The sequence below is a fragment of the Boleophthalmus pectinirostris genome, unplaced genomic scaffold (genome assembly GCF_026225935.1).
Source record: "Boleophthalmus pectinirostris isolate CB_2022bp ecotype Guang Dong unplaced genomic scaffold, ASM2622593v1 HiC_scaffold_12, whole genome shotgun sequence".
Taxonomy (NCBI): Eukaryota; Metazoa; Chordata; class Actinopteri; order Gobiiformes; family Gobiidae; genus Boleophthalmus; species Boleophthalmus pectinirostris.
This window is the reverse complement of record NW_026571018.1, coordinates 28,560,563-28,584,341: the sequence shown is the minus strand read 5'-3', so window position 1 is coordinate 28,584,341 and position 23,779 is coordinate 28,560,563. Positions and strand designations below refer to the sequence as shown.

At 37.9% G+C, this 23,779-nt stretch overlaps 1 protein-coding gene across 1 annotated transcript; it reads left to right on the top strand.

Annotated features, from left to right (window-relative positions):
- The first annotated feature begins 2,772 nt into the window (after positions 1–2,772).
- Positions 2,773–22,382, top strand: ubtd2 (ubiquitin domain containing 2). Its single transcript, XM_055149009.1, has 3 exons — positions 2,773–2,927; positions 10,059–10,286; positions 21,147–22,382. Exons 1-3 carry the CDS (start codon positions 2,858–2,860, stop codon positions 21,665–21,667), a joined length of 819 nt encoding a protein of 272 aa, XP_055004984.1. The 5' UTR covers positions 2,773–2,857; the 3' UTR covers positions 21,668–22,382.
- The last annotated feature ends 1,397 nt before the right edge of the window (positions 22,383–23,779 follow it).

Below are 23,779 nucleotides of genomic sequence, written 5' to 3'. Positions count from 1 at the left end.
TATGACTAACAGACCTTCCTGTAAAATAGCATACAGTGTTGTAGATGTTGATGTGTGTAAAGACACGTGAGGTTGTGACTGTGTCAAGTTACCGCGACTCCTCAGAACTAAAGATAGCGCTGTGTTTGAGCAGGCTCTACTTTCACAAACAGGCATATCATACAAGGATCATGTACTACTACTACAGTATTATTACAGGAAAACAGAGCATCACTAACACATGCAGTTTATGAATAGATTTACATAAAGATAATAATATGGCCTACTATCAAAATAGACACATTTTTATTCATCCATAAGGAAATTATCTGAACAGTAGCTCATAGGTTACAATAACAAAGACAGAAAAAATGTTTGTTTATGCTAAGAAACAAGACTTGAGGACAATGTCTGACTGAGCAGAGGTGACGTTCTTCTTACCTCTTTTGTGTCTTTTGTGTCATTGCAATTAGCTCACTTCATGCTTCATTTTCACTTTTCAACATAGAAAATCAACAGACAGATGGGTCAAATGCAAAGGATGTAGATCTATCACAAAATTCCCAACATTAAGTAAAGTAGTCCTAAACTAGGGTAACCAGATGTCCTGATTTACCCAAGACAGTCCCAGTTCTGAGCTCTGTGTCCCCTGTCCCAGCAGATTGATACAAAACCAGTGATTTGTCCCAGTTTTATACAAGAAATGCTTGACCGATCTGATACCTGCGAACCATAAAGAGGAGAAAACATTGTCATTTGTTTACATAAAATACAGAAACAATTCAGAAAAAAATGCACCGACATAAGCGCCTCAGATTATGATTGGCACAAGAATGGACAATGTTACGCTGTCTTTTCACGATTTTATTTATACCAAACATCCCAACCCACCGGGTGTGTCCCAGTTTTTAATTTAGAAAATCTGGTCACCCTACCCTAAGCATATTTCAACTGAACAATGCCTGTTCAAATTGTCCATTTATAAAAGCCTTTGACTCCAGCTCTGATCATTTCTAACTCCTCGAGGCAGCAAATGTTTTACTCTCCCTCTTATCTCTTCTCCTCAGCACCAGAAACTACAAAGTGCTGAAATTTGTGAATGAAAATTTAAAGCTCAAAAATCCTTTCAAGACGCTATGAATAAGAAATCAAATACGCTTTTATGAATGGATGTTGTACCAAGAGCGCAAGTGACAAAAATGTCTCTAAACAACACAAAAAGAACTGAACTACAAAAGAGTCCAGAGAGTTGTCCCAGGCTTGTACACCATCTGTTCATTGTTGCCAAGGACAGCTCTGTGACAAAGCCTTAGTGAATATGAGGGCCCCAAAGACTTAAATAAACGTGTCAAATATGCTAATGATGTAGTGATATATGCCATGTAACTGCGGCAGGCCCAGAGCACTGTATGGAGAGGGGAGTGTCTTGGCAGTGAGGACAGTAAAGCTTTGGTCAAGCTAGACATTTCTTTTATACTACAACAGTAATCATGAGCACATAATGAAGGCGCCAGACTAAAGACAACGACTTCTGCTTCACTTTCACACCTTTGAAAGCACTCACATTCACAGGTTAGGCTGCTATAGCTTCACACAAAACAAAACAAAACCAAATGAAATAGTATTATTGCATTTATAGATAAACTATATGTAACTTTTCTTGTGGAAATGCCACCCACTTGTCTCCGTAGAGATGTTATTGCTTTGCCTGGATGTTCTGCAGTATGACATTAAACTTATCACTATGGAGACAAGTAGGCGATGCCAACAGCTCAAGTTAGAAGTCAAATCTGTGGAGAGGAAAGCCATCTCACAATCATATGCAAATGTTTCTTGCGCTATTTTAGAGCGATATAAACAACTGAATAAAAGCAAGATAGATAAATTTTATGACTGTTCAACATTCCTGACAAAACAATAGCATCACCATGGAGACAAGCTGGTAGCAGATCCCATAGAAAAGTTACAAAGTGCAGCTTTAACGGAAACCATATTCCCTGTGAGTTAAATATTCGAGATCATGAGGGGTTGTGTTATTAGTGAGTGCATTGTCTCTTAGTTTACTGTTTGTTTAGCCCCATGTAAGTCCTCATTGCAAATTTGATGGTATAATGGTGTCTATCTAGGCCTATAATAAAAATAAAAATGTTAATGCTTAATACTTACTCTACACTTCTGTCAATAGACCTGAATAAGGCTTGTAGCAGTTATTACAGTAGGATGTAGTGCCATATTGGTCAATTAAAATCCCTATTAGTCCCTCTGTGTGCAGATGCAGTAAGGATGCTGTCTTATTTAACCATAAGCCTCAGTCCATTAAAGTTAGGTTGGAATTTGAGTTGGAAGAGCATAGACAAGTACTGCAGACTCTCAGAAACTAAGCAGAAAATAACAACTTTAGGCTTATAGCTGCAGCACTGCCTTCTTGTTCTCTTTGATCAGACCCCAACTCAAGAACTCTCTGAAAACTACACTTTGTTACGCATGAATTCCAACCCTCACATCACATTAAACTGTGGCCGTGCACTTCTTGTTTAGTTGAGTCTTTGTGGGTCACCTTGTGCTTGACTTCCTATCACCCCCTTCCCCCATCCACCCCCTCTCTGCACGGGACAGCGGCCAGTCAGCGACCCAAATGCTGCTGCTGCTGCTGACTCGCACCGGACAGGAGCGGAGAGGACGCACGGACGCACGCTGGGCTCAAGACGAAGCAAAGAGGCGTAGATACCAGATACGAGAAGACAGGAGCGAGGAGGAGGCTGGAGGAGGGAAGGGGAGGGGGGAGGACACCGGAGGAACAAGCAGCGAGAGAGGGGCTAGTTGTAGATGTAGCTAGGGTGAGCTACCCAAACGCCCGGGCTGCTCCGCCAAAACATCCATGGGTGGTTGCGTCGGGAGCCATCACGACTCTTCGGGCAGCCTCAACGAGAACTCGGACGGCACTGGAGGTAACTTATAGCCGGCTTATCCGCAGCTTTCGGCGGCTGAGAGGGTGTGTGTTTAAATGGGCTTCCTTTGGGGATTAAAAGCATGTTGTGTCCTGGCTGGATTTTGCTGGTTGAGGGGGGGTCCTATGGCTGGCGATCGCTCCGGTGCTTTAAATCGGAGCAGCGGGCGGACGCGACAGTTCTCCCCGGTGCGCGTCGTCCTCGCTGCGGGCCCTGATGCCGCGTCTGCTCGCCACTTTATAAAGTACGGGTAATGTGAAGTGAACGCCGCTGCCACCCTTTGTTCTTTGGCGGTGCTAGCGGTGGCTAAAGCGTAGTAGCCCAGTTAGCCTGCTAGCTCTTCTGCATAACAAATATATGGGTCACAGACAGTGCGTTTGGTGATTACAGTGGGCCCCGGTGCAAATCATGCGCAAGCTTACATTATGGACACTTTCTATTTGCCATGGTGTTTACAGTCCCTCTCCTCCGTGTGTCAACATTCAACAATTTCCATTTTAATGCCTTTAATTCATGAATATTCTCTATGAATTCTTATTATAATGTGGTTTAGATCTGCCCATTTAATTACCAGTTGAGGGTTATGGTCAAATGTGATGGGGCCTTGGCAGGAACTATTTTAACATGTCATTTTTGCATCTCTAAAATGACTTGTATTATGATATCTCTATGTTTGGATAGGCCTACTTCTGTATCCCAAATCAAAACAAACATTTCTGCATAATACAGCCTGGGTATAAAGAGATAAACTAAGTGTAAAGGTCAGCCAGCTTAAGTGATTTAGATCAGTATTTAAGATGGTTATAATTTAACATTATAACTTTTCACAAATCAAACAACACAGCAATTAAAACTGGAACCTCTCCACCATACTAAATACTACTACTTCTACTACATATACCACTATTACAACAAGGCAATCTACTACCAGGCCGACGACTTCTATGCTTTGGCCCAGTACATTCAAAACAGTGTTAAGTTGTGATTTACTGCAAACATGGTCCTGGTTGATGTTATCAGGCAGTGTCCAGGAAGCAAGGATCCTATAGAAATTACACGCACTTCAGATTTAGACTTTGGACAAGAAAGTGCACTATATGGGACTGAGGCAGCATTACGGATATTAAAAAGCAAGCCAATACACTGTCATGTGAACTCATTATAACACATTTATTTGCTATTCAAATTATTGTTGTCCTTGGCTGGATTTTAGATAACTACCTAACTAACCTAACTACCCAATCGTTTTACTTTGATTAATATTTCAGTAATACTTAATTAATTACATTCTTAAGTCAAACATTATTCTTGTATCTAGGTTTATTTACATTTGGTCCAAGTATAATTCAACTTCTCCCAGACATCTTTCACAACAAATCCATTAACATTAACACTGTTTTGTTTGCAAAGAGCAGATTTCAGAGACATGCTGCGTGACCTATTGTTGAAAGTAAGGTGCTGTAAGATATCTTTATGGCAGAGGAAGGAAGTGCATTGTATGGTGAAACATTTTGCGGTTGTTTTTTTAGTCTGAGGAGCAGGAGCGTCACAATGCAAAATGTTAGACAGAGACAGATGAAATGTGGGTTAATGTGAGCACATTGTAGAGTAGAACAGACAATGATGCAAGCACACAGCCAAGGTCATGGGTGAGATAGCATTCAACTGGATCTGCCACAGGATACAGACAAAGATTATTTGGCAACATAGAGAATGACATGGTGCCTATTTAAAGGAGTACTATGTAACTTTTCTGGTTGTTGTTGCCTTGTGTGGAATGTATCAGGGTATCTTTTACCTTAACACTTATCTAGTTCCACGAAGACAAGCAGATGACACCGCCTGGCCAAGTTACAGATTAGATGTGTGGAGAGGGAACCCCGCTCACAGTAAGAATGCATGTAATAAAATTAATTCTAGTTAACAGTATAAGTCTCCATGCAGTCAAACAAGCTGAGAGGCCCTGTCCAGAAAAGTTCCACAGTGTAACTTAAAGATGTGCTGTAATAGTTGAAGAGTTGTTGATTGTGTGTGTACAGCTGTAAGGAAAAAAAAAAAAGTGTAACGATATCCAAGTCTCACAATATCGTCACGGTATGAACCTCACAGTATGATATTTATTGCGATATCGTAGGAAGGCTCACGATATGGTGGGGAGGCTCACGATTAGGGATGTAACAATATCCAAACCTCTCAGTATGATATTTTCATAATATACATCTTACGGTCATGATATTTATTGTGATATTTTGTGGAGGCTAACATTGAATCTTAACCCTCTCAGGCTCAAATAAATTTTTAGTATCAGGAAAAATCTGATATTTGGGGAAAATTATAATATTGGGTAGTAATATACAATCCTGACTTTTTTATCCTTTGTAAAAAAAAAAAAAAAAAGTATTTTGCACTTCTGGCAGGCCGTTTGCGTGTAGTCATTCTTGCACAGTCTGCATCGCCCACGTTTATCAGCACGGATGGGAGAAAAGGCTCCTGAGTTTAAAAAGCTCATAAAATATGGATGTGGAGTAAGTAGGTAATTGGCATTTAGCTGTTGCAAATCTGCAACGCCTGCCTGGAGAGGGTTAAAATGCCTTGACAAGACCTAATCCAAAGAACTAAGACTTTAAAGTGCTTAGAACTGTTATTTCTTCATGTATGTATCATGGTCTATGTCCCTCTGTCCTTTTTTAGCTACTGCTGCGCCATAACTTTTAATTTAAGCAAAGAGACTTGTAATTCGATATATTGTGATGGTCCATAATATTATTGTGAGAATTTTGACGATACGATATCACGATACTTCGGTTATTGTCACATCCCTAATATATAGATGTGCACAGGTCAGGACTAGGAGAGATAAACCACAACAAGCTCCAACTTCCAAGACGTAATCCAGGATACAACCTAAAATGATTACAGTGACTAAACTGGGATTTAAACAAGACTAAACCAATTAAGACTAGGTTAAGACAAGGTTCAATTAAGACTAATGCGTGACTTAAGATCCTCGCTGTAACATTCACTTATTGGTTTAAAAACAGCAATGAAATACACTTGGGTTCCTATCAGCTGTCATATACACTGAAGAGAGTGAGCCCTTTGGTTTATTGCATATGTTTTCTGTCAACCCAAAGTGAGGAACTAATTCTGCTTTCTAATTAGACCCATTTGAGAAATAAACTCAAAATTGTAATCATAAACAACTTGTGCGTCATGTAAAATAATAACCCTGCCTTATACCACAAAAGATGCCTACCCCACACTTTGGGAACCACTGGTGTAGATGTGTCCAGTATGAACTCAGTCACACATTTTCCGCAAGGGACATTTTGATTACGTCTGTGACGATTCAGAGGCTGTGCCCTAGTTTGAAGGATTACGGGTAATGGATTGAGACGAAAGGCATTGTCATAACAGTGTTGTGAAATTGCTTTGTTTTTGTCACTAACAATGAAAATGAATCAGCTATCTATTGTTTCTAAACATACTACTATGAATTCTATGTAGTTAATTATATCCTTACTTGAATGAGAGTCTCCATAGGAACAGTGCAGTATTTAATGTATTAAAGAGCAGACAGGACTCAGGAGTCATTGATCCCTTTGACAATCAGCTGAGCCAGCGGACAGGAAGTTGCTACAAAATGGGACTTACTGTAGACCTCAACATTTTATTACATAGTACAATATGCAGGAGGCTTTAAGTTACAAATGCATCAGGATGTGAGCCCTGATGTTTCACGCTGTTCTTGAGCCATTGATTTGGAGTGTGACATAGGAGTGGATTTTAACACGGTGACCTGAAGATGCCCCACCTATTTGTTTCTACTGAGATGATGTTATTGCTTTGCCTGGAATGTTTCTCAGTAAATCATTAAACTGGTATATGCTCTTTTTTTTTAATTAGCCTTGACAGATCTGACCTATAACTTGGCCTGGTGGTTTCACCTGCTTGTCTAGGTGTGGGACATTAGAAAATATTGTGGAGGGCCGGGCTTAACTCAATTCTGCGCAATATTAATTCTATTTCTTTATACATAGCATTGTTTTGACAAGCTGGTAAGACTGGTAGGAGTATATGTTATGACTAAGCAATGAAAAAGTGAGGTTGCTTTACAAAAAATGTCATTTAAAAAAACACTTCTAAAGTAAAAGCAATGCAGCTTTAGTCCATGCATGAGGTAAAATTATAAAATATGTTTATTTTGTAATTCCAAATGAGCTTAAACGCGCCTGTCGGAGTCAACCAAAGGGCAGTATGTGGCCCGGGAACTGTACATTTTCCAGGACTGTTCTAGGTGAAGCAATAGCATCACCATGGAGACAAATGAGTGGCAAACCTTCCAACAGAAAAGTTACACAGTACACCTTTTAATAAAGATTTCACTTTTGGACTGGTCTTAATAGGCCAACAGTTCCTGGACTATACTGGGTACACAAATTAAAACATTTTCTGCAAACAGCAAAAGGCCTTGCTTTAGAATCAAAAACGCCTCTTCCACAATGTACTGTATAGTCATTACGTATTTTCCAGTTAAGACACACATGAGGACAGATACTATAATCTCAATGCCCATTCATTCAAAAAGTCACAAAATCCTCAGCATACTACTACTACTACTACTACTACTACTACTACTACTACTACTACTACTACTACTACTACCACTGAACATCTCCCTGTCTGTGAGCTGTGCCTCCGGTGCATCCTGCTTGTCTTATAATCACATGTCAAAGTAAAGTGGAGTAACAAGATGCCCACAGTGTCCAAACAGAGCAGTTACCTGACACCACGGCCACTGGGATGAACACATGTCAAATCAGCTCAGCTTGCACCAGAGCTCAAAAGGAAGTTTACTAAAGTATAGACCTATAGCCTCTGTCAGGTGAAACAACAAACAGATAGTAAAGTGCTTCATTTGTCATTGCAAATTGTACAACAAATTGTGCAGATCAGACACAGCACCACCATTATCAAACCCAACCTGCAGGTTTGAGGAAGGGGAAACTGAAGACTGAAAGTAGACACACATCGAAAGAACACTCAAACCTGCTGCGAAGAAGGCGAGAGACTATGACAAAAATATACTACTGCTTAAATGCATTTGATAAGGATTTTTATGGTTAAAGTTCATGACATTTTTGTAAAACTGTGCAACAGAAAAGCAAAATCAATCATCATTAATGTCACTAAAGTTGTGATTATGTTACAAACTATGTTACATTCTTTTATATATTTGTTTTGAGATGCTACAGTTTATTCCTTATCAAATACAGTAGTTCTGTCTTTACTCCAGTGCACATGACCCATCACCAGTTCACCACTACTTCTTTCTAGAACCTATTTTGACAGATATAGACCGCAGCGGACCTGTTAAATGCCACACACGCTTTACAGCTGTTTTGAATCAGTCATCACAATTACGTTTTTGTCAGATCTTTGCATTTCTCTTCTAATGGCAACGACCACGCTGAACTGATAATATTTGTATTCACTTTCCTTGTCAGTTCTACTTAATTAAAGGTAAAATGTAGCTGTTATCTTAAAAACTACCACTACTTGACATAAGAACGTGGAACAGAGCATTTTGAGCTTTGGAGATGTAGACAAGACTAATAATGGAGGTTTACTCAAAAATGTGTGAATGAAACAAACCACAACTCCAAGTATAGTTTTGAGGAGGTAACAACATTATAAAGTAAATTTTGCATAATATAGGACCTTTAAAATCATGTAGCTTCAACTGCAAAGAACACAATAAATATTAATGTATGAGTAATACTGAGCATTTAGGTGTAAAAATACAACATAAAATACAAAGCCATTGATGTTTATTATACTTGATGTAGTTTTTCTTTGTGGCAGCTGCTGCTACACCTCTCCACATTTCCCCAGAGGTACAACTAAAGTTTCCAGGATGTCATTGAACACAACCCTCCCGGGGCTCACTGGGATCTTTATGAGGCATTCGGAAAAGACTGTCACCACACTACATGATTACACTGTTGTTAACATAATAGACTAAGGTGACAGATCCAGAAATCTAAAAGCTGATTATTTATGTGTTTCAGCTTCCTGTTAACCTTTCACTCTTCAAATTCATATAATATTTTGTTGTAAATTGCTATGGCGACAGTGTTAATTTTCCATATTTCTCAAATGACAGACTACAAGTCTACAGTTTTGTTGATTAGACAAGGTCAGAATGTGTTATTCAAAATGTATTTGAGTTCACTATTTCAGTCATATTCTCAAGTTGTAAGCTGTAACCACTTCAGAATAAAACTCACCATTTAATTTATAGTCACTCTAGAGAAAATCTATACATATATTTTTTATCAATACAAACAGCTCAGTGGTGTTACATTTATGTCAAGTTTGATTTGTGGAACAGCAGCAAGTGAAACTCAACTCCCTCACTCAATTACACCAGGTCTCCCTCTCTACACCCATTTGTAGTTGTCAAAGCATGCATTTTGTTTTTAAAATCCATAGAAAATTGTTAATTCTGTCAAATAAGTATGGCTTAGTTTCCATGTCTTTCCCTGTTATAGTGTATGTGCATCGTCAGCTCAGTAGAAGTGGCTTTAGTGTGGCATAATGGACTAAACCAGATTCCTGTTTATCACTTATACAGAGTTGACTCATCTCAGTCATACAGATCAATATAATTACAACACAATCTGTTGTACTTTTCTTTCTATGTCCGTACATTGCTATTCATTATTGCATACTTACGGCATACACATCAGGACTGGTTTAAAGATACCTTGGTCTTTCTCCGGTTTGCTTCTTATCGATTGGTTCAGTCTTAAGCCTTGTGTCTGTGCAGATAAAACAACATTAGGTTAAAGTGTCTCTTGAGTTTTAGTGAATCACATCCACTCTGGTAATGGCTAATATCATCTTTCATTTCTCTCTCTTTCTCTCCCCTTCCCCTCTCTCTCTTTCTGCAACATCTGCAACCACAACTTCATGTACGGATGTTACTACTGACCACTTCCTGATAATTTCCTGGTAAGTGCAATTTTAGATTTTACACAAATTACTTTTCCTCCATTTGTGAAATTACTTATGGGCTTATTTTGCGTTCTCTCCTGTCTGTGTTTTGGTTTCAGTGGTTCACTATAGGGCGAAATCAGCCCCTAAAACGTGAAAGGCCCAAATGGAAAAGCGACTACCCGATGACGGAGGGCCAGCTGCGCAGTAAGAGAGATGAATTCTGGGATACGGCGCCAGCGTTTGAGGGACGCAAGGAGATCTGGGACGCCCTCCGAGCCGCGGCCAGCGCCTTCGAGGGCAATGATCACCTGCTGGCTCAGGCCATTCTGGACGGAGCGAGCATCACTCTACCACACGGTAAATGAGCCATACACCTGTATACAAACCATAGACTGTATATAGAAATGGACATAGCTAACCCTGCTAGAAGTGACCATGAAGGCGCATAAGGCTGCATTGATTTTGATTCCAATTGAATTTACATTGAAAATTTGTCACCCCTTTCTCTGTGACTGCTGCACTGAGCCTTATCATTTTCCTGGTGTTTTTATTTCGCAATTTTGTCCATAAATTAGGTCCTATTCCTAAATCCTAACTCCAAATTCGCTCCTATACTAGTAACCGCAAGCCTCAGTGAGCTTCATTTGACTGGAGCCGACCGCTATGGGTGATGTCACACTCCCTTAATCCACTTCTTTATGCAGTCTGTGATACATACGTAGCTGGATTTCAGATTACATTTAAATATTTTATAGTATTCTATTCTAAGTCATTCTGTAGCTATTTTTTCATTCAGATGGGGGTAAATGTGCATGTAGCAGATTCTCATGTTTTTTTCACATCTTTTATTTCTTAGTTTGGTGGTACAATATCTGTGGTAAAAATAATATCATAGTTTCACATCAGTTAAGTGGTGGTTTGTAAAGATAAATAAAAAATAAATAAATAAATTATTAAGTCACGATGGGGTCACCATTCTATCCAGGTCACTTCTACACAAATTCACTCTAAAATGATTTTAACTAACAGTTTAAACATTAATTTAGTTTAGTCCAGTTTTTATTATAGATCCATGCAGTGACCTTGATTACATGCACACCAAAATCTGATTATAATCTGATGTCTGGACTTAAATGACATGTAAATTGCAAACTGCAAAGAGATGGACCATGATCAAGAAGAAATGAGGTGATTTTACTTTTTACATTCCATTTAAATAATAAACTCCCAAAGATTTGTTATTAATCAGATTTTGAGTGCGCATGTACCGCAGTCAGTGAAAACACTAAGTTAAGGTCCCATATGTGCATTATGCAAATTTAAGTTCAGATGTTTCAGATGACATATTTGGATAAAATTCTGTGCTGAAAAGACTGTCAAAAAATGAAAGGGAGCACATACCAGCCTGTTCCTCTAAAAAGAACAATAATTCAAATTTTACTTTTTTACTTTAACAGTATTAATAGGCTTGGCCCTCGGCTCGTTCATACGTATTCATTTTGGTCCGCTGAGGAAAAAAGTTTGGGCACCCTTGGGCTAGGCTAAAAGTGACTTGATGAGTGTGAATCTAAAGAGAGTAAGGGACATTTTTGGATCACCCTGCGCCACTGTAACAAGACTTGTATTTTAAGAGAAAACTTGAGTGACTCGCACATTGTAATTGCTGCTGACTCACTTTCTTGCAACTTAGTGAAAATTAATGTTGATGGAAATGGAAAAAAGTATCCATGAAACAAAACAAACTCCATTGCCTCACAAAACAAAACTGTTGACAATGAAAGTGTTGCTAGTTTTCCTCACAAAGAAAACATTTTGTGAGTTCAAAATCTGCAACTTTCATGAACTTCACTTTTTACTGTTGTTTGTATTTCGTTGGGTGTTTTATCAGATGAATTTTTGTGACCTTGCTAGGGCTGAAAGAGTGTAGTCATAATCGGCCAAAAGCATCTTCTGACTTTTTCGCAAAAATACATCCAAATTCTGGATCTGATATGAGCACAGAATAACTATGTAAATTGTTCTTATGTTTCAAATTGCACTGTATAAAATTTTTTGGTCTCATATTTTCCTATATTTTGAGAAATTGCATAGTTAAAGATTTAAAAGAAGTGAAACCATGTTAGCATTCATCAAAGACTACCCCTAATCTCTTTGTTTCCTCATGTTTATAGATAGAGCTGGAGTGTAGAGGAAGTGTCAGTGGCAGCCCCCTGTTGTTTTAGTATCTTGTCCAAAGTTGAATGTAAACAGGAAGTTCATTGTGTCAGATATGTTTCTGATTGGATGTATTTTTACCCCTCTTAAAAATCCGTTACACAAAACATATGCACAGAGGTAATTAATGCCACTTGAAATAATTGAGTCTAGTGTTCAAGTCGTACTCCACCAAAGAGTTACAGAAAAATAATAAGCGTTCTTTTTTTAGTAGTGATGAAAATGAGTTGGTCAGGTCTCTAACCTACTGCAAGTTAGTGCATACTGTTGTTGTGTCCATTGGCAAGACACTGTTCTAGCCTCTAATAATTGTACTGTTAAATGAGTATATGTCAACAGATGGAAATTAGGCCTGGGATATAATCTTGTCATGCATCTTTTAAACTTCACATCAGACTTATGTAACTTTTCTGGTGGAGGGTCTACCAGCTGCCTAGAATGTTCCACAGCATGGCATTAAACCAAGCATTTTGCACCACCAGGACACGATAAAGGCCACTATAAGAATTCATGTCGGCAATAAAGATTTTCATGCCCTACTGTGGAACATTCCAAGCAAAGCAATAACAACTCCATGGAAACAAGGTGGCGAAATCCTCTTCAGAAAAGTTACATAGAGTTAGTTTTGGAGATGTGACAGTTTAGTCTGTAAGAAAGTCAAAGATGGCAGAAGAAAGCGGCCCACAGAAAAGGCACTCAGGAGCTTTCAGTGTAAATCGATAGAATAGTGGAGGCTCCTCTCAGTAATTATCTGCCTGTGTGTCCTGTACTCAGTGGAAGTGCGTCATTCTATTCTCATTATCACTGCACACTCTCAAAGAGCGCAGACTATGGAGAACAATGCATACTGTATACAGCAGTACACAGACAAAATGAACAAATAACCCAACTATTTTGATTATGCCACACTTTTCACCAAGCTCTATATGAGCATAAACATGACTACAGCATGGTTTCAGCTGTACCACTGCAGACTACTTTTTCTAGCTAGTGGGCCACTTTGTGATCTTTGGTAACCTGTGGTTCCTCAAACTACAAATAAAAATCATTAAATATTAACTACTGACTATGCACCAATCCAGTAGCCTGATTCATCAGCTGGTTTCACTTCATAGAAACCGCCTGACCTTGCAGCATTAGGATTCGTTTGCTCGAGGGTAGGCGGGTACTTTTATTATTTAACCAATCGCTGCTTTGGTCGTGACGTATGTAATGCACTGCTAACAGGGCTAACTGGTATATTAAGCTTTTCCCAAATCCTGTAGGAAGAAGGACAATAACGTCTTTCCCCTTGATAAAATTCACCGAACATTCTCTTTGTTCCAGCTTTAAATCCTTGATCTCGGGAATCGTTGCCATTACAAATGTATGGCTCTTTGCTGATTGGCTGGTGCCCAAACTTGCACTTCCAGGGTTTTTGCAAACCATCTAGTGTATTCCAATTCCTGACCTAGTCACTGGAGAGAAATTAAATTGAGCGGAGGCACTAGGTGGCCTGGCTACCGTTCCAGGGTTTTCAGTTCCGGTACCGATGCCGATACTTTACCCATACTTATGGATCTGCTGTTACCCGATATCAACCAACACTAGGGCAGAGATTGAAAATATAATTTATTTTCTCTAAATGCAAACAGCCTAAGGTAAAAAAAAAAATCTCCAAATGTGTTTTGTAACTGAAAACAGCTTTCTGAAAATAAAGGTTTAATAGAGACATTTAGACACCAATTTATAGACCAAAATCATCTGAACCGATATCTTGGAGGCTGATATCTGTTCCACCAAAATTTTTAATATCAGCACTGATACCCGATGCACATATCGTATGGGTGCGTCCCTAATATTTACTCAGTTATTCAACAGTTAACACCAACTGCCACTTTTAAAGACACTTCAGATATACTCAACATATCTAGTCTTTCTATACCCAAGTTTTCCTACTGTGAGCTGTTTTCTTTCTTTGTGCTGAATTAGCGATCTTGGCTTCATCCTGTGTCAAAGTGAAGTGAAGTATGTGCCAGTGAAAGTACATGTCAAAACAGTGTTCTGTGTAGTACTATATGCCTATTCAGCAGGTTCAAAATGACAGAGATGGCTGCTGTGTGTGTGAAGCTTGTCACAGTCAAGTATTTGGAGCATAATTAAAAATGGCATAGATCATAAAATGTGTTTGTTGTTGAAATATTGCATGGAAGTAAGATATTTATTTCCCTATTGCAGTTAATGAGTTAGAAAAAAAAAATGACTGATTTGTATCTTATTCACAGCTAATGAATGAAAAAAAAACCCAACAAGAACACATACATAGTTTTGTGCATTTCATCAATTTATAGACTGGCCAGTATCCTCTAATGAAGACCTTATCCAGCTAATTCTTCTAGATCGGAGCAGGTATATCATTAGGGGGTGCATCCACACTATAGGCATTGTTTTGCACTAAAAAATATTCAGACAAAACCATCTAAAACTTCTCGCTGCTATAGTTTATCATATTTTTTGTGAGGGATTTTATGATCTTATATTTTCCCTGGCATCTACAGACAATGACTTATAGGAAGAAATGTGCACATGTTTCATAATTACTGTCACATGTATCTCTGTGTTATGAAAGCAAACAGTGGTGTCTTGTAGTGACTCTTGTGTGTTGATTCAGGTCAGCTGTGGATTCCCAGAATCTTGAGTCATTCAATCGCTTGCTGATATTTGGCACTGATCTTTTTCCTCAGTGCATCAGAGTTGTCATTTTAAAAAGACTAATGAGAAAACCTGAGAAAGCCTAAAAAAATTGCCCAGGGTCTGGAATACACTCTGCAATACTTTATGAACATGTGAATCTGATCATTGCCGGTGAATCTCCCAGAGTTCTAATGGGCATGATTGACAGATGGATTAGCCAATCAGGGATTCACATAGTATGCCCATATCAAAACAAATGACTGCTTAAGAGAAAAAAGAATGGGAAAACATATCACAGGGGGCTGAAAAAAAAACATCCCACATTCATCTGTGAATGAAAGAAGCACTAATCTCTGTTAGTCTTAGGTGAGATCAATGTGATTTTATTTGTAAATGACAGGTGATGAATGAGCACCCTCGTTTCGCATGAGTCATTGAAATAAACAAATCTGATTGGATAATCACGGTTGGCCAGGCTTGAGACGCTATGAAGATGAAGACCGTGGAGACCAGATACACAGATACAGTATCATCTGTATGAAAAATACAAAGAGATCATTTTGGATTTGCCTGGGAATAAACATATTGCTTCGTGTGTGCAAAATCAAGCAAAAAATAAATAAAAAAATCTTTTCTATTGATAAAGATTATTTATTAACTTCTATATTCAGTATCACTGAAGAAGTACTCAGTTTTGTTACTTAAGTAAAAGTACAGTTACCAGAGGAAAAAATACTCAAGTAAAAGTAAAAGTAAGTACCTGTTGTAAATGTACTTAAGGAGTAAAAAGTCAAAGTATTCGTCAAAGATTTTTAGATCTAACAATGCTCTAAATGTATAGTTATTTTGATAAAGAACAGAAACTGTTTTTTTGTATATTTTTGTTTGCTCAAAATATAAACACATTAAAAATAAATCTTCAGGCTTTTCAGCAGGTCTCAGACTATAACAAAAAGTGTTTGTACTTATTTAGTGGAGTAGAAAGTACAGCTACCTGCACTCAGATGTAGTGCAGTAAAGGTAAAAAGTATCCATTTTAAAATGTACTGAATTAAAGTACAGATACCTAAAATATTTATTTAAGTACAGTCCTTTTTATTTTACCTCATTACATTCCACTACTGCTCTCTGCACCAAAAGGCCAAAACAATCACTGCTGTATACTTTTTCTTTGCCGTTTCCCATTAGACATCATTAGCCATGCAAAAATATACAGGGGAATTCTGGGCTTGCTTTCTCAACATTGAAGTGTCAAAAAGTGAACTTGTATCATTTCAGGGAGGGTCTAGTCCTGAGACCAAATATCGGTGCCCACTGTCCAATCAAAATACAGCAGAGTTCATTCAGTTTAACATGTGGCCTTCATACAAAAAGAGAAGACATATGTATTGTACCTGCTTGTCTCTATGGGGGTGTTCTTGCTTTTGCCTGGAATGTTCCATAGTGTAGGATTAAAATGATTTCTACTACATGTTTTACATAATCAATAAATACATAGTTTAGTTCATACAAAAATGGATACTTGACGTTTGGGGGTGTAACACTTTTTTCTTGTCCTACACTGTGACATTCCTTTATAGCAAAAATGATTTTCAAAACAAATCAGTTCTACAGCAATTGCAAAGAAGCCTTTTCACAAACATCACATATTTTTTGTGTAATTCTTGTAAATTTAAACATTTCACCTCTCCAGTCACACCGTTGGACATTCACTACAAGTCAAATAAACATTGGATGTGTCTATAGTGTTACTATAATGATTGTGTAACTGTGCTATCTTAATGAATGTCTTCTTAATCATTAAAATAGTATTTTTGTCAGGAAACACAGCTGTCACACCACAGGACATCATGCACCTGGTGCATAAATGTCAGATGAGCTCTTTAGTCTTTTTAAATCTGTGATTTTTCACACTGCAGGACACCCTCTGGGTTACAGCATTAAACTGTTTTGATCTTTTTTAGATTTAAAATAGAGATAAAGTTTGTTAAATAAAGTATGCATGCTTCCCTTTATGCCAACACCTTTATGAACTGTCACAAGTGACTTATTGTAGAATCTTTAAAAGAACAGTGTTACAGTCACATCCTTGGAGATTTTAGTGTTAAAATTAGGCAAGCTGAGTTAAAATACAAAAGAATGAAACACATTTTCATTCTAGAAATATATAGTTTATAAAATAAATATTTATGCACAGTTCAGCTGAATTTTGTAGGAAGAACAATATTATTTGGGAAGTCAACTAAAGTGGTAACACCTAACATGGATGTCATGTAAAGTACCAAATTTATTCAAAATGAGTACTTCCTCAAACGTTGGTAATGTACTGTGGCCTATCTACCCTAAACCAATGAATTCCAGAGCTCTGTGTTAATAGCACAACAACTCCACCTGCTGTCCTTTTTGTGGCTTTGAAAAATGATATGATAGAAAAATAATTATCATTCAAGTACATTGTATCTCTAACAAACAACCCAAACTCCGGTAATTTGGAGCACATTTGTTCCACTTGTATAATCTTGTGTTACTGAGGTCATTCGAACAGCTGGAAACAATTAGCATTCTGCAGCACTAAGGTAAACGCAGAGGTGGAGAGCACTGGAAACTCAATGGGGAAGGCATTTCACATGTGGGATGTAAAATATTTGCACTCTCCAACTGTATTTAGTATTTTAACATCGTGTAAAATCTCACTGTTTAATTGATACTTTGCAGCTGATGACGTCAGTGTTCCCTGGGGTGTGGTGCTAACTGTAGGCACTGCAAATTGTGCCACAACAGAGGAAAATTCATTGTTGCAACGCAAAGTATCAAAACAGTAACAGAATAAAAATATGCAAGTTAAATAAGGATTCAAAAGCAAGCATTAAAACTAGACTTGTGCTACACTATTAAAATATACTTAAATAAAAGGTCTTATATTACGCCAAATTGACTCTTGTGAGCTTTAAGACGTGTTATAATGTTGTTACCTCATCAAAAACAGACCTGGGGTTGTGTTTTGTTTCATTCACACGTTTGAGTAACACTTTATTATAAGTCTGCATATATTTTCAAAACTCAAAATACTATGATGTCATGAAGTAATAGTTTTCAAGTTAACAGCCACCTTTTACCTTAAATTCAGTAGAGATTGGCAATTCCAGGGCTGAAATAGTCCAAATGATTCTAATGGGCTCTTTTAAGCTTGAATGGACCATAATGTTTCTTTCAGTTTTTTTAAATTACGGCTCTTGTGCTGCTTCTGCCCCTGTTGGTTTAAAAACGATACTACAGTTAGTTTCAATATACAATATAGTGTAGTTTTGACATTGACATTTGACACTACAGTAAAAGAGCACATTATACTTCATACCACATATTAGAATTTCCTTTCTGATTTGCAATTGTGATTTTTTTTTATGTCAAAGTACAGGCTTCAGAACCAAAAACACAAAACAAAACACACAAAAAAGACACCAATCAATGTTGTTGATGTTGTCACACTGAAGGACACGCTGTTTTGTCTTTAAGCACAATAATGCATAATCCACCGCTGAACAAAGAGAGGAAATGGTTGTAAAAGTTTGCATGCATTGCCCCTACTTTAAAATAGGTGTAGGTCAAAACACTAGATCTCGATATTTTGTCGTCTCTTACAGCAATGCACGTGAAAACTCCAACAACTGAACGTGACATTTCTTATAAATACAATTCTATTCTATCTATTTAACATGTTCTATTTAAAGATTTGAAGCAGACTGAGTTTCCTTTAAATAATGTTCTTGTGACATCATAAATGTGTCACTATCCAAGTAAAGAAAAGGCAAGCATACTTTTCTGCTTATGCTTAATTATCATTTTGTTTGTTTGTGTGAGACAGGAAAAAAGTACATGAAAAATGCTTTCATTCAGCAAAATCAGTTTCTGAAAAAGTGTGACGTAACTAAAACAAATCTGTATACTCTGTGGTTTTGGGTTGGCCCCTACAAGTGTTCTAAGTATGATATGTTAAATAATGATCTTATGATATAAAGTGCTTGTCTCTATACAGTAACTATCATTCACTAACACGCACCACGCCACAACAATGAAATACGATAAAGATGTTTATTGACGGCAGATATGTGATGTGTAGAAGAGACTTAGAGTGGGGGTATAATCGCCAATCCAAAATGGTCACCCAGCTAAATCGGAACCCCCTTCTCCTTCAAGACAACATCTTCAGACTGAAGGATGGGCGAAAGACACTGGTGGGAGGGAGAGGGTCTAGAGAGTTGATGTGGACGGTGTTGTCAGAATAGGCTGTGTAAATAGGGCTTCTGGGTAAATGAAGGCGTGGTTGAGATAAGATTTGGTTGGCTGGAGAGGAGGTCCAGGAGTGGTCCGGCTCATGAATCTCAGTTAATCATGTTAACTCCATACGCTTTGAATTAAACGTGTGCTATACAACTTTTCTGGGTGGGATGTTCGGTACCTACTTGTTTCCATGGAGATGTTAATGTTATTGCTTTGCTTAAAATATTCCACAGTATGGTATTAAACTTGCCTATTTTGTATGTATTCAGTTATGTTATGATTTCTGAAAAATACCTATAAAAATCATTCTTACATTCGGGGTAGCTTCTTCACACATCTTATCTCTAACTTGACTTGGTGGCATCATGTTATTGACAGAGATAATTTTCCTGCCATATTGTATACCATTTCATGAAAGCAGTAGGCTCACTCTCCATCGGAAAAGCTGCAGTGAACTTTAAAGTTGTTGATTACATAAAGAAACAAGAGTTGAGTTAGTGTTGGTTAACCAGGTGCTGTGTGTAAGCACACTCCCGACAGAGAGCAGAAGACATTTCAGGTTTCAACCCTTCTTCTCCCTCATCACAATCACACTCATGTGATACACGTGACCTTTCAGCTTTGTCAGGATACTGTGTCATGTCTGTATTCATTATTATCATTTTATATTTATATCATTTTTATTCATACAGAACTGAAATCTAAACCAGAGGCAAGGGGGGTGTTTTTATGTTATGACAAAACTCAAACTGAAGATTTGAGTCATGTTTTGCTATAAAAAAATATAACTCCAAATTTCACTATAAAGGTACCATTTATCATAATTCACTGTATAAGTCACATAAATGTACTTTTCATAATTTGTAAACTACTTAGATCGAAATTACATTGAGTAATATAAGTCCTCAGAGATATGCTCCCATTGAATACGTGATGACCTCATGTTTTATTAGTCTCTGTCCAAGATGAAAGTGATGTTTAAAAGAAACCTTGCCTGTGTCCTGGGAGCCCCTTTTCTCTGACTCTGTACCATGACCTCTCATCGCATCCATCATTTTTCGCTCTGATCCATTTAGGAACTTAGTGACGTTAGCTTTCATTTCTCTTAGTGAAACTCATGACAAAGTGACTTGCTCTTTCCCCTTACACTTCACTTTCAGCCAACACAACACAAAAGAGCAAGTCTATGGAAAATGTTTAAAGGCTTTGTCAATAAAAACTAGCAGCATATTTGTGTCTCTTCAAATTGGCTTGTTTCAACATATGTTTCTCTCTAATCTAAATTGCATTATTCTCTTTTTAGCCTCAGGTACAACATGGACTGAGTCAACACAAACTGAAAATGAGTTTTTATATTTATCTACAACTGTTTTGATAATTGTGTTTATAGCAACAAGCTGTAACTCCGAGCCAGAGTCGGGCAAAGTTTGACCTCAAACATGAGTTAATATAACCCTCCATCATGCCACTAGTGATGTACGCTGTCTGCTAAACTGAGTTGTTGTGCAAAATAGTGAAGATATCTGTCTGCAATTGATACATATTGATTGCATATTTGTGTTTGAAATGAAATGTATTGATCTGAAGTGTTTTAAAGTAACTGTCGGTTTCTGGAAAAGGGGGTCGATAACCTAAAATGAATCTTCTTTCTGTTCCTTTTCATTAATTTCTTGTATGTTGACACACTGTTAATCTTTTATACTAAAATAAAACAAACTAAAACATTAATATGCACACAGTGATAAAACAAAGTGCACAGTGACCTTGAAATATCACTGTTATTCTAAAAACAACTATCAGTTATTTTAGTAGTCGACTACTTACCCAGTTATATATTTGTCTTTGTTAGAAAACATTTTTAGGCATGTGTTTTTTAGTTTGTATGGTCAAGATAACAAATAGTCAACAATTATTTGATTCATTGATTATTCTGATCAATCTTTTAAGCAAGATTAAAAACCCATGAATAAATTGGCAGATGCTCCTGCAGTTTAGGCTGGTCATATTGTCCCGTGTAAAAGCATTGACTGGCTCTTGTCTTTCTGTCTTTAGGAGCTCTTACCGAATGCTACGATGAGCTGGGGAACCGGTACCAGCTGCCCGTGTACTGCCTCTCCCCTCCCGTGAACATGATTGAAGAGCGGTCAGACGAGCCCGACGGTTCTGACCCGGACTCCAGCACCGCCGACCCAAACTCCACATCGGTGAGCGGGGGAGGAGGAGGGGACCCGACGGTGGTGGGGGGGGAGTCACAACTGCGCCTGCGCCTCTCCACAGGGCGGGACCTGCGTCTCACAGTGCGATCCACAGACACAGTGGGGATGATGAAGAGGAGACTCCAGAACCAGGAGGGGGTCGCGGCCAACACCCAGCGCTGGTTTTTCTCAGGGCGACCACTCACGGACAGGCTACGGTTGGATCAGCTCAATATCTCCAAGGACTATGTGGTGCAGGTGATTCTGAGTCAGCCCCCCGCCCCTCCCTCACCTGTCCTAGGGCAGAGTCAAACTGAAGGGGGCGCTGTGGAGGTGGAAGGAGTGGTGTCTCAAGATCCCACTCCGGTAGAAAACTGACGCAAACTCGACACTCGAGACTGGAGAGAGCTGGCTGCTACAGACAGTTGAATTTTGATTTTAGGAATTATTTTCTACTGGATTGTTTTTGATGAGATGATCCTTGTCTGGGGCAACAGGCTGTCTGCTGGAGGACTCTTCAATTGAGAAATACAGCCTTCTTTCTTTCTTTTTGATTTTACACGTTGACCTTTTTCAAGTCTTTTTAACTGTTCCTATGGAAACCAAACTACAAAAGGAGAACTGTGTCTAGCTTGACTGGCTTGAAGGATTTTCATAATGAGCTGAGATCTGAATCTTACTTTCCATTCATGTTCTGCAGCAAATGTTTTTCTAGGTTACAGGGTTATACCATCCGTTTAAGTTTGAGTTTTAACATTTCAGTTTAGATAAAAAGAAGTTTCAATTATTGTCTATTCGGGTAAGCTGTTATCACAATTTGACATTAAGATGCTTAGCTCCATTTGACAAGGCACATTAAGAAATGTATTATGGGAGCAAGAAGGAACATTTAAACAAGATGCTGCTGGATTAGATGCTTTACTTCAGTCATCTTCAAAACAATCAGTTCATCTCAAATTCTGTGGCAGAGACAAGACACCAAGAAACCCATTCACAAGCATTCACTGTCACTTCTCTGTGGGACTGAAAGATGGGCGGCAGGCACACAGCTGCATATTTTGATTATTAAAATAGTGTTTTTAATTAAATTGCATTCTTGACTTTTGTATTCTTTTCAGTACTCAACTGGTATGAGGGTTGAATTTCAGAGGGAAAAAATCTTATTAGATTAGAAATGTGTTACACAATTAGATAATAACATTATTTTTATCATCTGATTGCCAGTTGTAATAGAATCACAAGTATATAGAAGGGCACCAGTGCGTAGTTCTGCTCCTTTCATATAAATATTGTGTAGGACAGAGATTTTATTGCCAGGTAAAAAGTTCAGGATGGGTTGAAATGGTCTCCATCACTGGTCTATGATGATTAGTGTTATAACAGTGTCTCCATACCTTCATCTGATGACAACAACTGTCCATGTTGACTGCAATGCACTGAATAATATCTGTAGAGTTTGGTCATATATTCAAGAAGACCTTATTTGTTTTATTTGATAGACCTTATATAATACATACATAAAAATCTGTTCTATCTTTACACTTTTCATCTGCAGAAGGGCTGTAGTATTTGAGTGTGTGCAATTAGCAAATCCCAAAGACTGCAATTATTTATTAACTTATTTTGTGTGAAGCCTACTAACCCTGTAAGACTTTTAAACATTTTCTTAGATACTGTAAAATGTGCACTGTGAACTAATCTTACAAAAACAATAGTTTTCCAAAAATAAATGAGCTTTAAGTTCTGGAAATTATTGAAAAAGAATAGAGCAAATTAATAATTAAGTCCGTTTTAAGCCCTGTTAGTTGCTACACTCACATCTTAGACTAAACTTGTGTAGCGATATAGATTCTCGCAATCTATTTGAGTCCACAAACTCAGGAGAATCCATGTTTAGATACTCCCGATGTTCAATCAGATTCAAATATCTATCATGATGTTACACCTTTTCCCAATGTGTAGACTTCAATTCAGAGTGCTATGCATATCAATCTGGCATGACCCAGGTTAAGCTTAGTCATCTTGTAAACAAGATAATATAGTGATATTTATTTACGTGCCAGACTGTCAAAAGGCCAACAGTGGAAGTGGAAGTTAGTCTAGATCGTTCTGTTAATGTCATGTAGGTTTAAAACACATGACTTTGGCTTCCCATTGAAACCAATGGGAAATTAAAAGGTTAAACAATCACTTTGTAACCACATAGTTAAATATAATAGAAAGGTTAAACAATCACTGTGCAACCATATAGTTAAATATAAACTGAGGCTGATTTGTTTAATGTTACATATATACAAAGTATCTCATTATGAATACATGGCTTGAAGCATCCAGTTTAAATTCTACTTCACTTTGTCCTCTGGGCTGTTATTGATATTATTCAGTGCCTAATGGGTTTAACAATGATACAAGAAAACCACAATAATATAACTTGCTCTTATCATCTGCAATATCTGAGACTTCCCCTTTTGTGTTCCATTTCTAGTTGGC

What these genes read in the sequence shown, in the direction of transcription:
- ubtd2 (XM_055149009.1), top strand. Translation starts at nt 2,858, where the DNA reads ATGGGTGGTTGCGTCGGGAGCCATCACGACTCTTCGGGCAGCCTCAAC. An exon ending in GAACTCGGACGGCACTGGAG is followed by an intron (nt 2,928 to 10,058) that starts GTAACTTATAGC and finishes GGTTCACTATAG; the next exon opens with GGCGAAATCAGCCCCTAAAA. An exon ending in GAGCATCACTCTACCACACG is followed by an intron (nt 10,287 to 21,146) that starts GTAAATGAGCCA and finishes TTCTGTCTTTAG; the next exon opens with GAGCTCTTACCGAATGCTAC.